Raw genomic sequence first — 16798 nt, forward strand, 5'->3', positions numbered from 1 at the left:
AAATATTAATAATTATATATATATATATATATATATATATATATATATATATATATATATATATATATTCTTTTATTTTTTAGAAATATATATATATACACACACACACATAATTTCATAAAATTATTTTTTTAAATTCTAAGCTAAATGGCATGTAAAGAGAATTGAACTATCACTGGATGTCAGCAGTAATACTAAATGTGTATGCTTTTTTGTGTTATTCCAGATTGTTGCAACCTACACCTGCCGGAGGAAGACAGCTCGATGGCCCATGGCAGTGTTTTACAATATGGTAGACGTGTCGGCATACAATGCATTTGTCATATGGAGGGAAGTAAATCCCAGTTGGAGGCAGGCCGACAGCTTCAGGAGGAGGCACTTTCTGGAGGACCTAGGAAGAGTGCTCGTGTGCCCCTTTATACAATCGAGAAGGCACATTCCACGCACCCCAGCCTCTCATCAACTCATGAAGAAAGTGCAGGAATGCGATGAGGATGCAGTTTCTTCCACGGCTGGTCCCTCCCGAGCTCGTCCCTCCCCACCTGGTCCCTCCCCAGCCAAAATGTGGAGATGCAAAAGTTGCTTGCTACTGGAGTTGAAAACGGGCACCATTTGCTCAAGGTGTCACATTCCTATTTGCAAGAGACACTCTGTTGTTATATGTGAAAACTGTAATCTGTAATTAGTTAGTATGTAAATAATATGTAAATATAGTTAGGATACTTTTTTTATTTCTCCAATTTACTGTCTGATAATTATTATACTTTTGCTGTTATTTTAGTTTTTTGTTTATAATTGCCATTGCCAATTTTGAGTTACTGTTCATAGAATAGCCTATGTAAATAGTATGCACATAATAATATGTAAATATATAGTTATGATATTTAAAACACTTTTTTATTTTTCTATTTTCCATTGTTTGATAATAATTATACTTTTACTGTTATTTTAGTTTTTTGTTCATTATTTGATGTTGCCAATTTTGAGTTACTGTTCATTGAATTTGTTCATTGAATTGCAAAAAAATGTTTTAATGAAAATGTTTATTATGAAAGATTAATAAAAATATGTTATGACTGAAAGAATAGCATTTTTATTAAGTTAGAATTAAAACAATGGGTAACAAAATGCTTTCCATTTGTTCTCTTTCTAATGCAATGTTCAGGTTTGACTGTATTATAAAGTAAAACTGGCACTTCAAATTACCATTTAAACCAACCAAACCATAGTCTTTGAGAATCTGTTATTATATATTAAAATCAACAACCTGAAAAAAATTGTCAAATATGTGCATAAATCACTAGAATTCACAAGCCTTTCTACAGAGTACTGTAAATCCACTAGTGGTAAAAATGTGCTATTGTGTGATAAAAATGCTCAATGTGTCCACCAGATGGCACCGATCTCATTTCAAAAATTGCTTTCATGAGGCCTAGGCTTGACTCTAAAATGAAATACAGCTTTAATATATATTTTTTTAAATGATATATATATATACATTTTCTATTATATTCAATGGGAAAAAATAGGTCATAATTATTGCATAAATATTAATTATAAATCATAAAATTATCTCAAAACACCAAAAAAGAAAAGAAAAAATATTATTGAACAAAAATATATTTCATTGATTTTAGACCCGAAAGTCCTGAGTGTGAGGTATAAATGAAGTACAACAGAGGGTTAATAAAGCCCCAGTCTTACAGATCATTAACTAAAAAAAGTTGTTTTAGGGTTTAGTTACCCTTTAAGTGTAGAGCTAAAGTAATATCGAAACTAAATTCTAATAAATTAAGTGAACTTCATTGGTCTCAATGCCCCCCTTTTTATTTGTATTTTATTTATTTACTTATTTATTCACAGTGTCACTTAACAAAATAAGCATAAAACAGCGAGAGTTAGAAATAGAATGAATGTCTAGATTTATACAGGAAAAAGGGAGAATGAGAGATGCCATTGAGGACTTGAGTCTGGTCTATGGCTTTAACCCAGTTTTCCAGGAAGTCGGAGCTCAGATAAAGAAGAAGAGTCAGAGACCCAAAAAAAAATGAGAGAAAAGAAGAGGCCAGAGCATCAGTTGCAATCTTTCTTTATACATTCTTTGACCATGTTGTCGCATTTTCCCAGAAGAAAATGATTTGTGAGTCCATAGCTTGCAGGAACTTCTTCAGCCAGCAGCTGCTATCATAATAAAACATTCTCTCCCCAGCCCGGTGCTGCTCCTCCTATCATGACGCAATCCACAAACATTACCGTAATATTGCTAATATCACACACATGTGACCAAAAACCCAACTCGGTTCTGTTTCAGAGGATGATGGATGAGCAGGTGCATGTGCATCTCATGAGCTTAAATAATTAGAGATGCAACAGCTGACACTTTTAATCCTTGCAGAATGCCTTCCTCCTCGTCAACCATGCAATAGACGAGAGTATCCACCTGATTTCCCTCTGTAGACGAATACAGAGGAACAGTTTCTATCCAGCAGCCATCTAATCTATCTCAACACAGGCTTCTTATCTTATACATTCATTCCACACCACAGTCACGGATGTACATATGCGACTCGCACAGACACTATATGACTATACTGTTATATTGTATAAATGTATATTTGTAAATTATATGTTTCTTCTACTTATGTATATTTTATTCTTATCTTTTAACAGAATTCATGGTGGAAAGCAAAGTAAGATTTTTATTGTGCAGGGAACTGTGCATTTGACAATAAAGGCTTTGAACTTTGAACTTTATTGTGTCCCAGTAAAAGGCTCATAATGTGTGGCGCAATGTTGATAATGCCACTCTGAGCTCAAAGAACCCTCTGCAAACAGTGCTGTCTGTCTAATCTGTATGTCATTTAGTCTCTTAACTATATATATTTTAGTGTGGTCTGTCTGTCTCTGTTTATCTGTCTTTTTCAGAGTTGTTTGTCTCTTTTTACCTGTCATTTCGCAATCATTCTGCTAAATGCCATGTCTCTGCATAGTTTCACTCCCATGTTGTTTTTCTCTTGAAAAACAGGTTCTGGTTTAACAGGTTTAAGTTCAGAAGAAAAAACCTTCCCCCCGGTCCTTTATCAAAAAGCAAAATTGAAAGAAGTATCAGAACTTCTGCTCAAGACGCCTGTTCAGTGGAGGAACAAGAAACATCTACATCTTAATTATTCATGGTTAGTAAATATTACTTTATATAATACTGAGAGATAATGATTTAAAAGTGTCATGTAACCGTTCACATTGATTCGAGATTTATCAGACAGCTTTGAGACTGCGCATATCTGTTTTTTGGATGTTAAAAAAACTCAAAGCAATTATTTGATCTTTTAAAGTAATAATAACAAATTTACGCAACAACTTTCTGATGCAGCTCGGAAGACTGTATCTTTTTTCTGTATTTATGCACATTCATCTCACAACCTTTATTTCAATTAATTTATTTAGATTGTCAATCTGTATTTTCATAATTTAGTCTGTCTACAGTAACATATTCTAAGTTAGACCTTGACCTCCTGCTTTTGTGTGTCAGTGTTTGTGTGTGATCAGTGGTTAATATGTAAATAATAAGGTGCTGGAACGCAAAGTGTATATTAGAGCTGAGGGGTGACAAGGCTGGCACAGGTCACAGAACGTGTACAAAACTATAATGAAAAAAGCATGCTATGTACTCAGATCCCCACTTACTAATCTACTACACTGTTCTGTATAGCAGTCAACACTATCTGGCAGCTGAACACTAAGGTATATGATCAAAAATAGCAAAAGGTATATAGCAAAAAAAATTATCACAATATAATGTTTCATATCAGTCAGTATCGATAATTTTGGACATTTATTATAAATATACATATAGTTGTGGTCAGAATTAGTGGCCCCCTTGGTAAATATGATCAAAAATGGCTGTAAAAAATAAATCTGCATTGTTTATCCTTTTGATCTTTCATTCAAAAAAATTGCAAAAATCAAACCTTTCATTGAAGTAAAAGAATTGAAAGTGGGGGGTAAATCACATTATAAATTAAATGCTTTTCTCCAAAACACGCTGGCCATAATTATTGTCTCCCTGTTATTAAATAATTTTTGCATCCTCCTTTTGCCAAGATAACATATCTGAGTTTTCTTCTATAATGCCTGATGAGTTTGGAGAAACTGAAAATATCAAGCGCTATATCGAACATTTTTTATATCGTTACCGACAATGGTGTACCGTTGATACATACCGATACCGCTTTATTGCCCAGCCCTAGTAGAATTCAACCCATTTAACTCCTGGAAATCAATCTCATGTTCTAAGCCATATCTGGGCCTGTGTTTCATGCCGTGCAAAAAAACTTGAGCTGTAGTAGTTATCTGTTTAGACTGCCTATAAACTAGCCAACTATCAAGACTGCTGCTCCTAAACAAGCATGTTCAAAAACTTCTGAGTGCTTCTGTTTTGTAATTTCCAAAGCATGAGGTTATTGTACTGTACGTTCCTTTGCTAGTTTCATCCCCCTGTCTTTTCTGGCCCCAAAGACCCAACTGCTTTACATGTTGTGCAGCAGAAACTTTTCATGTTTTTCATTACCAGGGGTAGTTGGTCTGTCTAACACTGAATTGAGCTTCTGTCCAAACAGTTATGCATCCCACTTCTGACCTAACGCTAAACCCTTCTCCGCTGCAAGCACTCCCAAATCCGACCTGCGATGTACCTCCTCTTGCTGATGAACCTGTCTAGCTGCTGCTGTGGGGTGCGTTCCCCAAAAGTAACTATGGTTGCCCGTTCCATCGTTACCAACAGAGATCAATGGAACTTGCAACCATAGTTGGCTAATGATGCTTTTGGGAAATGCACACCTGGCCGGTGAACTGTGCCTGTGCCCCCGATCACTCTGTTCTGTTAACACTATTTCTGAATTCAAATCCATGCTCAAAACTCACCTATTTTCTGAATGTCATAATTCATGATTTTTTTTTTTTTTTTTAAGTTATATCTGTTTGTATTCTGTAATTTTCATTTACTGTACTGACACTCTCATCTACCTACTGTTGTTTTGTCTGCTGTCTTTGTCAATTGCCTTATTGTTGTTTGTTTATTGTAAAGCGTCCTTGAGCCCAGGGGCCCGTTCTTCGTACGTTGCTTAAAACATCCGAGATCAAATTACACATCCAAGATGATATCATCGTGCTAATCATGATCCTGCTCAGCTGTTCAGCGTGGCCAAAGAGCGCGCTGAGTTTTTCTCCTCAGCAGAGCAAGAACTAATAGTCGAAGTTTATTCGTAATTTTAATGTTTAATCAAAACGCCAGGGAACACCTCAAAGTCTGCAAAAGCCAGGAGAGAGGGCTGGCAAAAAGTAGCAGACAATTTAATCCGTTAGAAGTGGCCATGTTGGATGTTTTTTATCACTTAATAGCCTATATTTTTGTATTTTAATAATTGCATAATTACTTTGTTCATTGTAATGTCAGTCACCACACTAGAACATGGGAACAAATAAAAGTGAAGTACAAAAATATTCTACATAATGGTGATTTTTTGTTATATTATAGTCTCTTTTATAATAGGCACTGTTAAATAAATTGTTGTCTGTTTATAAAAGCAACCAAGAAAAAGGCTGAGAAAACAAGTAAAGATCTTAGTATCCTACACTGTAAAATAATTTTTGCTGCATTAAATTAAGGCCGTATAGTCATTTCAACTGTTAAATCTGGAGTAATGATGAATTGCTTTGACTTGTGAAAGTGAAAACTGATAAACTTATGTTAATGTAAACATATTTTGCCATGAGTTATTGATCACATTTTTCCCGAATGTAGTTCATTGTAATGACATTGTGTTTTCCTCTTTTGTGCACTTTTACATAATACACCAACACTTGTATCTGTTCCCAAGAAAGTGGTGGCTGAAATATGTGCCGTAAGTGGACATTTTCTAACTTTCCAAAGGAAAGAAAGTATAAGACTTTGTAATGTCCATTTGTTTCCATTGCACTGGACAGTGAATAAACCCTCTCAGATAACTGTCATATGGAGGAACTAGCCTACCTGCAAGTGCATAAATAACTTTACTTAATTTATACTTGTATGCTTTATGGCTGCAATATAAGTTGCAGGATTCCACATCTACAGAAAGGCCTACAGAAGAGTCTGCACACACAGAGGAGACATAGGCCTACAGGTGGGCAGTGTTTAGACAACTTTTCCTTTTTATTTGTTGCATGAGACATGTGTCTAATATCTCTTGTTGCAGGCACTTGACCACTAGCTTTTCTTTACAAAGAACAATTGAAATAAAACTCAAGGAACTAAGCATATTTGTCTTTTATTAAACATTTAATGAAAAGTGTTGTTTTTTTGGCAATGTTGTGTAATATGGCACATGCAACAATGTCACAGGCCCTGTCAGGTGTGCAACCCTCCCAGTGACTTTTCAGACACTGAAATCTTCCCTTTAGCCAAAGTTCATTTCATTGTGTGCCCTTGTCCTGACTAGAGCTGCATTGTAACTGGTTTGGGTCAGGGAATGGGGTCATAAAACACCTGTCTGCAGGCAGGAACATGTCATAATCACTTGTGAAAAAATGCAGTTCTGTTAGGATCAGCATAAGTGTACTACAGTGAGCTTGATATTTAATTGTGGAACTTTCCTTACCACTTTCAAATAATGTGCATAAATGTGAATCTCTGAAAATTCTTGTCCTGCACAGATCCTGGCCATTTTGCTTTCACATTTGTGATATGGAAGATTTTAGTCAACTGGCTTTTTTTAATTTGATATAATGTTATTAATCTGGAATATTAAGAATCCCAATAGTAACTGGGCTGCACATTTACATTGTGAATCCCCTTTCTGTTCACATAATCCCCTTCATTGAGGCCTTGATGGCAGTCTGTGGTCTAGCCTATAGTCTATGGTACCAATCACGTTAGTGAAGCCCGAGTGACACATACTGTAATCGGCATGGTCATGATTGCATGATCTTCATAAAAAATTATGATAGCCTAAAAAATATAAAATAAACTGCTTTAAAAAAATCTGCTTTACAACATTGGGTCTTCAGTGGCTTGGAAATGCCACAAAAAACCTAAAACTGTTTTTTAAACCTAAAAGCGCCAGGTAAACTCCGAATGACACGACAGACAGCACTTTCCATCAAGTTCTCCGCATCTCCAATAGTGTAAAGGAAAGAGCCACTCGCAAATAATCTTAGGGCTATGCAAACAGTTTGTGCTGTAGTTAAAGCCCGACTCCGACAAGTCGAAAATAAATGTGCGTTTCCAACAAATTAATAATGTAAACGACAATCTCACAAGAAAAAATATATATCTCAGAAAGTGCACTATCGCGCTGCGCTGAACTTCCGCTTATGCTTATGAAGCATTCTTCATAAGCTTCCGCTTATGAAGCCGCAGTCTAATCCTGTTAACATGAAATAAGCTGCTCCCGAGCAGGTTTAAGATTGCGCACCTGTTGCTATGACAGTCCAGGATGAGCGTCAAAGAACCAAACAATCCAAGATCATGCCAAATCGCCAACAATCAAATCCAGCTAACTGAGTTAGCGACGTACGAAGAACGGGCCCCTGGAAAGGCGCTATATAAATAAAACTTATTATTATTATTTATTATGTAGTCTCCTGCACCTGCTCGGTACCATAATCACCCTCTTGTGTAGTTGTCGCCATCCTGATACATTTGGAATCATCATCATTTGACTATTCTTTTTAATGGCAAATTTAACTCTCTTTGAAGGTTTTACTGTGCTCAATTCAAAATGATCTGCCAATCTTGTTTCCGTTTGAATTAAGATTATTTGGTAACGCTTTAGATTACAGCCTGGAAAAGTACTGCACAAGTAAAACAAATTGACAGCGTACCTTCCAGTAATTATAGTGTACCTATAAACGATGTATGTGTTGGTATAAGGAAACAATATGTAAAGTTTGGGGTATAAAGGGCAGGATCTGGCAAATTTAGCCCTTTATGTGAGTCTTGTGTGAGTCATTGTGGGATCAGTGACTGTTTAACAGATGTATTTGGGTGGGGTGCCTCTGAGAGTCCAGATTTGATCACAACTTAAATTTATAGCCCATGTAACATTTGAATGCTTAGGTCCACACGTTAAGAGTAAAACTAATTTAAACAGATCTTTTTCTTCTTGTCTTGCAGCGGTGAATCAGTAAAGAATGATGGCCTCTGTTAAAGAGCTGCTGTTAAACTCACTGATGGACCTAGTACAAGGTGATCTGAAGGAGTTTCAATGGCACTTAAAGAATAAGCATATATTCAATTCTGAAATGGAGAATGCAGATAGATTAAAAACTGTGGATAAGATGGTAGCACGTTTTGGACCAGAGGAAGCTGTGAAGATCACGGTGGAGATCCTGAGGAAGATAAACCAGAATAATCTGGCTGAGCAGCTGGAGAACAAACACAAGCAAGGTAACATTTAATTCGATGTGACTGTAAACTTTCCTCTTTGCTTGTGTGATTTATGTTTCAAAGTGAATGATCCTGTCTCTCTTTCTCTCTCTCTCTCTCTCTCTCTCTCTCTCTCTCTCTCTCTCTCTCTCTCTCTCTCTCTCTCTCTCATACACACACACACACACACACACACACACACACACAGATCAGGCTGATGGCAATATGAAGACATCTGCTGCTGTTGGACCTCATTCTAAACAGAGCAGGGGTAAATAACAATCACTGTCTGTACATGGAAACAAAGAAAAATATAACTGCAAGCAACAATTACAGGGAGAAGAAGAACAGAATTACCCCAACCTAACCGTACAGCAAAAACTCCAGTGTTAAATTAACACTCCTGGGAGTGTATACGAGTCCACACTCAAGAGTGTAAAGTGTTAAAATATGAGTGTTAAATTAACACTCAAGAGAGTTAAAGTTAATGAGATAATTAAGTGATTCACTAAGTGATGATTGAGCATTATTGAAGACACCTGATGTTAACAAGCAGAATCACTGAAGGAGAAAATCTCAAATTGTAAGCCACCGTTATGGTGATCAGTGTTTGCTTTAGTTGGGCTCTTGACCCTTATATGTTTACTTTAGATTTTGTTTGGCTGTTGTAACTGAGTTATAACTACCAGATGAATAAAGAAAAAAAGTGATCTGATGGTGTTGGTTATATTATGACAATCATCATTTGAACTTGATCACTGAACTCATTAAGACCCTTATTTCTGACTTAGATTTATGTTGTTGATTACAGAATAACTGTGATTCTGCATAAATATCCAGAATTTTAGATATAATACAAAGGATTTCTTAAAAGTTGTTTTGAAAAACAAAACAAAAAAAAACTTTTTTTTAGGCACACACAGACATCAAGATTCAGTCAATGCATCTCAACAATGGTGACGAGCAGAATATTCAATTAGGGAAAGTAAATTACATAGACAATTCAGATCATAATTTATTCATACCGCAATGCATGATGGGAGCCATTAATGAGTTGTGATTGGTGGCAGCCACTGCAACATGCTTTATTATTGTCACCATTGTTGAGATTCACAGGCTGATTATTGATGTATGTGTTTCTAAATAAATTCATTTGAAAGTCTTTTGATCAGAACAATGTTTATGAAATATTTTTGGATTATATGAAAAATACTGAAAATCATATGCTGTAGAATCACAGAGCTGCTGTAATTAACTTTACACTTAACTTTAAATTTTCTCCTTCAGTGATTCTGCTTGTTAACATCAGGTGTCTTCAATAATGCTCAATCATCACTAAATTAATCACTTAATTATCTCATTAACTTTAACACTCTTGAGTGTTAATTTAACACTCATATTTTAACACTTTACACTCTTGAGTGTGGACTCATATACACTCCCAGGAGTGTTAATTTAACACTGGAGTTTTTGCTGTGTAATACAGTCTCATGTCTTGTTTGGTGTGCTAGCTGTCAATGGTTTGATCAAAACGCTTTTAATTATTTTGGTCAGCATGGCCTTAAGTTCATATAAGTCCCAATAGTAACAGTACAATAAATGGTCTGGAAGGAATTAGAAAAAGAATGTTAGTCATAAATTTCTAAATTGAAACCAATTGCATTCGAGTCAGCATTAGTCAAGGCATTTCCATCACCATATATGTTGTCAATTTGAGCATAATCAGTGTGAGATGTGCATGTAAACACTATTGTAGTAAGAGTGTGATTCATTTGAATATAGTTGAAGCATGAATTTATGAAAAACATGATCACTTAGTCTTTGCTGTCTTTTCCCCTCTTTCCTAAAGGATCAACTGCAGACGATAGAGAAGGTACTCTTCATGATTACACAAAGACCAGCATCAGACTGAAGAACAAATTAAAACAGGACTACGTGCAAATATTGGTTGGAAATTCACAGACAGGTCATCAGAAAAACCTGAATGATATCTACACTGATTTATATGTGGTGGAGAATGAGACTGGAGGAAGAGTGAATGAACATGAGGTGAGACAGTTCGAATTGAATCTCAAACAGTTTGATGCTAAAGATCCACCGATCCAGTGCAATAACATTTTCAAAGTCCATAAGGGTCAACAAAACAGAAAAGTGCTGACAATGGGGATCGCAGGGGTAGGAAAAACAGTCTCTGTCAATAAATTCATCCTTGACTGGGCTGAAGGAAAAGAAAATAAGGATATGACCTTCATTTTTCCTCTGCCGTTCCGTGAGCTAAATTTGATCACTAACAACTGCAGTCTCATGGAACTGCTAAACAAATATGTCTTTAATGGTACTGAAGAACTGCCTTCTCTTCCTGAAGGTGATGGTAAAGTTATGTTCATCTTTGATGGGCTGGATGAATGTCGCTTCCCTTTGAGCTTTAAAGAGGATGACAGAATTACAGATGTTCAGAAAATAACAACAGTGAGTAAGATAGTTACAAGCCTGATCAAGAAACACCTGCTTCCCTCTGCTCTCATCTGGATCACATCCAGACCAGCAGCAGCCAGTCTGATACCCCGAAACTACATTGATCAAGTGACAGAGGTGCGAGGATTTAACGATGAGCAGAAAGAGCAATACTTCAAAAATAACAGCAGTCCTGAGGTTGCTGGAAAACTCATCAGTCACATCAAGAAATCCAGGAGTCTGCACATCATGTGCCATATTCCTGTCTTCTGCTGGATCTCTCTTATTGTTCTTCAGCCTCTACTGGCTCGAGAGAGCAATGACAAAACTCCCACAACTCTCACAGGGATGTACACAAACTTCTTAATTTCTCAACAGCAACAGATGAAAGAAAAATACTGTGATGACTCTGAACCTAAAGCCAATGCAATGTCTTTTGATCAGATTATTCTGAAGCTTGGGAAACTGGCCTTTCAACAGCTGGAGAAAGGAAACCTGATTTTCTACAAAGAAGATCTTGAGGAATGTGGACTAGATGTTAGCGAAGGTTCTGTGTTCTCTGGGTTATGCACTCAGATCTTTCAGGAGGAAAGGGCTGTTTCAGCAAGAAGTGTTTACAGCTTTGTACATCTCAGTGTACAGGAATTCCTTGCTGCTCTCTTTGTGTTGATGAAGGGCAAAGATGAGAAAGCTGAACTATTTCCTCAATCCTGGAAAGAAAAACTGGCATGGAAACTGTCCAAAAAGCCACAGTTTCAGCTTCATAAGGCTGCAGTCAAGAAGGCTTTAGACAGCAAAAACGGACATCTGGACCTTTTCCTCCGGTTCCTCCTGGGTCTCTCACTGGAGTCCAATCAGAGTGACCTGAAGGAACTACTGCCAGGACTGGAACTCAGAACAGAGAACATGAAAGACACTGTTGACTATATCAAAAAGAAAATAGAGAAGGAGGAATCAGTAGAGAAGACCATCAATCTCTTCCACTGTCTGAGTGAACTGAAAGATGACTTTGTGGAGGAAATCCAGAAGAATCTGAGCTCAGGAAATCTTTCAGCACAGACTCTCTCCTCTGCTCAATGGTATGGTCTGGTGTTTCTGCTCCTGATGTCAGAAGAGACTCAAGAGATGTTTGAACTGCAGAAATACAGAAGATCTGATGAGGCACTGATGACACTGCTGCCAGTGATCAGAAACACCAGAAGAGCACTGTAAGAGTCTCCTTTACATTCATTTATAAACACTGTTAGTTGTTTTAATTGGGCCTTGATTTTACTTGTTGGCAAAGAGTGTACAGAAAAATTTATGTAAATGTGTGTGATGCTATTAATACTGTTTTGATGTTTTATGAAGAGAAAATTGTTTTAGCTTTGCTTACATCACTACAGTCAAAAAAAATGTCCAAGCTCCAGATTATAAACACTACCTAATAAGCAATACTGTTGCTGTTTGTTTTCTTCTCTTCACAGGCTACAGTACTGTAATCTCACAGCTCAGTCATGTGAGAGTTTATCATCAGCTCTACAATCCTCAAACTCTGTTCTGATAGAGCTGGATCTGAGTAACAATGATCTGCGGGATTCTGGAGTGAAGCTTCTTTCTGATGGGCTGACAAACTGTAAACTGGAGATACTGAGGTAAATGGTTTTCCATGAAATAATTTGGGCTTAAAAATGTTTGCGAATGCAAATGTTGCACTTTCAAATACATTTATTTATACAGACATTTGTTATGTTTATAAAAATGGTCAACAATTGAGAAGCATTCTGATTAGTTAGGCCATATCTGAATATTCATGGGAAGTGCCCTGCTTAGTCTTTATCTTCGGCCTCTGCCACAATGCCAGGGCCCACACCCTCCTCCATCTGCTCGAGGTGAACCAAAAACAACTGATACCAGCTCTCAGTGATATGTGTCGGGTCCTCGCTATGATAACAGTAACTTTCTCAAATGTTTACAGAACAAGCAGGAACCCAGTGTGCCTGTATCTTTCTCTATTTTCTGTTAAATTACATGCAAGAAGGTCTTCCCAAGTCGTACAGCAAACCAATCTAATATATTCTAATATGAAGTCAACAGTTGGATGTGACAAAACTTTCTTCAGTTAAACAAAGACAAAACTGTCATTGCATTTGGAAACAAAGATGAAGTTTTCAAGGTGAACGCATACCTTCACTCTAGGGGTCAAACAACTAAAAATCAAGTCAGGAATCTTGGTGTGACACTAGAGTCAGACCTTAGTTTCAGTAGTCATATCAAAGCAATAACTAAATCAGCATACTATCATCTGAAAAATATTGCAAGAATTAGATACTTTGTTTCCAGACAAGACTTAGAGAAACTTGTTCATGCTTTCATCACCAGCAGGGTGGATTATTGTAATGGACTCCTCACTGGCCTTCCCAAAAAGACCATAAGACAGTTGCAGCTCATACAGAACGCTGCCGCCAGGATTCTGAGCAGAACCAGAAAATATGAACATATCACACCAGTCCTCAGGTCTTTACACTGGCTCCCAGTTAAATTTAGGATTGATTTTAAAGTATTATTACTGGTATATAAATCATTCAATGGCCTAGGACCTCAATACATTGCATATGCTCACCGAATATAAACAGATCACTCAGATCATTAGGATCACATCAACTAGAAATACCAAGGGTTCACTCTAAGCATGGCGAGTCCGCTTTTAGCTATTATGCCAGCCGCAGCTGGAACCAGCTTCCAGAAGAGATCAGACGTTCTCCTACTGTAGTCGCATTCAAATCCAGACTCAAAACACATCTATTTAGCTATGCATTTAATGAATGAGCACTGTGCCACTGTTCGTCTGACTGTTTGCATTGTATTTTATTTCCTTTTTATTCTAAACTGTTCTTATTTCTTTTGATTATTTTAATTACTTCTTTCTTTTGATTATTTTAATTACTTCTATGTAAAGCACTTTGTTTTACCATTGTGTATATTTAGTATACATATATTTATTAAATGTGCTATATAAATAAACTTGTCTTGCCTTAGTGAAACTGCAGAAAGAAAGAAAAACACCAATCTAATTTCATGTGGACTGTTGCTGTATGTCTTTATAGATTGTCTGGCTGTATGGTGACAGAGGAAGGCTGTGGTTATGTGTCTTCAGCTCTGAGTTCAAACCCCTCACACCTGAGAGAGCTGGATCTGAGCTACAATCACCCAGGAGATTCAGGAGTCAAGCTGCTCACTGATAAACTCAACCATCCAAACTACAGACTGGATACACTCAAGTATGTAGAGCATGAAGAGTTGATTAAACAACTCCAAACACAGCATTTCAATCTTCACTTATTACTCACATTACTACATTTACAAACGTTCTAATTGAGAATTTACAGAGGTTTAGCTCTAGTTATGCTACAGGGCTGTTGAATGCTTCATTCTGATTGGCTGAGGAACACTATAAGGTGTGCAATTATTTACAGTAAACGCACAGGTAAAGTAGTTCTAGGCAGGTCTTGACTGCATTCTGAAAAATGTGTGGATCCAAACTGCCCACTTGAAAAATTAAAGTGTGTGTGTGTGTACACTGATTGTATCAGATGTGCAGAATGTGAGACTGTGTTTCTGTTTTATAGTGTGGATTATGGAGGAGAATTCAGGATTATAGAAGGACTACGCAAATGTACGTATACATACACACACACAACTTTAGTGATTGTTGTTGTGTTATAAATGTCTCTCTTCTTGTGTTCAGGTGTCTGTGACCTCACACCAGATCCAAACTCTTCACACACACACACACACACACACACACACACACACACACAAACATTGTTTTTCACTTTATTAGTGAGGACATTGCATAGACTTTCATTGGTTTTATATAATGATATTTTCTATTGCCAAACCCAATCCCTACCCCTACCCCTACCCCTAAACCTACCCATCATAGAAATATGTGCAAAATACTAGATTCAAATTTTACATGTTTTGGCCAATTTATAATTCCTTTTTACTAGTGAGGACCAGTAAAAATGTCTGTTTTCCTAATATTTCAATATATAAGTGAGGACATTTGGCACTTACAAGTGTAGCCAAACTTGTACACACACAGACACACCCCTTTAGTGAATATTGATATGTGATAAATGTGCCTCTTCTTGTGTTCAGATGCCTGTGATCTCACCCTGGATCCAAACACAGCAAACACTCATCTCATTCTGTCTGAGAAGAACAGAAAGGTGACATGTGTGAAAGAGGTCCAGTCATATCCTGATCATCCAGAGAGATTTGATGAGCGTCATCAGGTTCTTTGTAGTGAGAGTCTGTCTGGACGCTGTTACTGGGAGGCTGAATTGATTGTAAATGCTGATATATCAGTGGCATATAAAGGAATCAGCAGGAAAGGAAGTAGTGAAAACTGTTGGTTTGGATTCAATGAAAACTCCTGGAGTCTGAACTACTCTGATGACGGATTAAAAGTCTGCCACAATAGTAAGGAAACTAGCATATGTGTCCCTTCAGGCTCTTCAAATCGATTTGGAGTGTATGTGGACGTGTCAGCCGGCATTCTGTCTTTCTACAGCATCTCTGGCACACATAAAATCACACACTTACACACATTCACCTCCATGTTCACTGAACCCCTATATGCTGGATTTGAGGTTTCTCGTGGTTCCTCCGTGACTTTGTGTGAGATTGAAAAGCTTGTGAGCAACAACTGACAGAACAAAAAATAAAACACTCTCACTTTATATACACTCTCACTGGTCGTTACCCAGCATGCTTTGCATCTGCGTTAAAGGTTCAAAATTGTGCATAATATCATATGTGTATGAATGTTTATCATTATCGAGTTTTCTAGTCTCATAAGTGTAGTGCAGCTTGATGGCAAGTTCAAGCTAGTAATGAAAGAAATTGAGCTTTGCAAATCTTTAAATGAACTGAATCAATCGCTTTTTTTAAATGATTCACTGTTTCAAAGCTCTCAAAAATGTTGGGTCACTTTTATAATGTGGGTTCAGTTTTGATAAACATATGCATGTATAATGATGAAGGAAGAGTGACAGTTAATTGTTTCTGAAGCTTGCAACAAAAAAGCACTACAAATTAACAAATGACAAAATTATATAGAAACTTCATATTTAATGGTATTTAATGAATTGTGGATTACACTGAATTGATTTTAATTAAAACTTTTGCAAATGGTTTCTAAATGTCATGTTGCATGTTGTGTTTCTGTAACATTTACATTGATTTGGTCAGAAGATTATCACGTTTGGTTTTGTCTCATGTTTATGACCTTTATTTTGAAGTTTTCCCATTGTCATGTTCCTGGTTTTGTTATGTGTTCCTGCCATGTGTTCCCCTTGTCATTTGTCCTGTGGTGTAATTGGTTTATTGTATTGACTGATCACAGGTGTGTCTTGTTTAGTCATTGTGTATTTGTTTAGTCCTTGTGTATTTAAGCCTGATGCTTGCCATGTTACTTTATCTAGTATTGTCCCAATAACTATTGTTGGTGAGTGTTATGTTTCAAATTTAGTTCATGTTATTTCAAGTCAAGCCTTTTGTTTATTTTGTATCTGTTCACTTTTTCAATAAACTGCACATGGGTTCAGTTCAGCTTGCCTTCAGTGGACTATGTTACACAGACGTTGCCGGGAATGATGTTTTGAACACTTTCAAACAGTGACTTATCTTACAAAGCAATTAGTTCAGTTGTTTATATATTAATATGTTCATATAAAGCATATATTCCTCACTCTTTTGTTCCATAAACAAGCATATTACCTTGTTTGGTGTTTCTTTAATTATTACCCTAGCTAGCAATATACAATTTACCCAAAATGGTGGAGAGTTAGACTAGAAACGTACTTACTTACTTTGAAACCTACTAGAGACTTCCAGACAGGTGAGTTGGAGCTGTCCAGTCCAGGAGCAGAGTTTGAGTCGTTCTCTCGGCTG

The 16798-nt window shown here is 36.7% G+C and overlaps 1 protein-coding gene across 2 annotated transcripts; it reads left to right on the forward strand.

The window, feature by feature from the left end:
* The first annotated feature begins 2782 nt into the window (after positions 1 to 2782).
* On the forward strand, positions 2783 to 16455 carry LOC311081639 (NACHT, LRR and PYD domains-containing protein 3-like). Of its 2 annotated transcripts, none has more exons than XM_084112229.1 (10): positions 2783 to 2852; positions 3026 to 3173; positions 5877 to 6161; positions 8153 to 8425; positions 8613 to 8675; positions 10254 to 12066; positions 12325 to 12492; positions 13945 to 14118; positions 14467 to 14513; positions 15002 to 16455. In XM_084112229.1, the coding sequence occupies exons 4-10, from the start codon at positions 8170 to 8172 to the stop codon at positions 15553 to 15555; spliced, it is 3075 nt and encodes a 1024-aa protein (XP_083968355.1). In that variant the 5' UTR covers positions 2783 to 2852; positions 3026 to 3173; positions 5877 to 6161; positions 8153 to 8169; the 3' UTR covers positions 15556 to 16455. The 2 variants fall into 2 exon arrangements, with proteins under 2 accessions (XP_083968355.1, XP_083968356.1); XM_084112230.1 differs by having other exon boundaries at positions 6091 to 6161.
* Positions 16456 to 16798: the final 343 nt, after the last annotated feature.

Source organism: Abramis brama (genome assembly GCF_963993115.1).
Source record: "Abramis brama genome assembly, chromosome: 4".
In the NCBI taxonomy this organism is placed as follows: Eukaryota; Metazoa; Chordata; class Actinopteri; order Cypriniformes; family Leuciscidae; genus Abramis; species Abramis brama.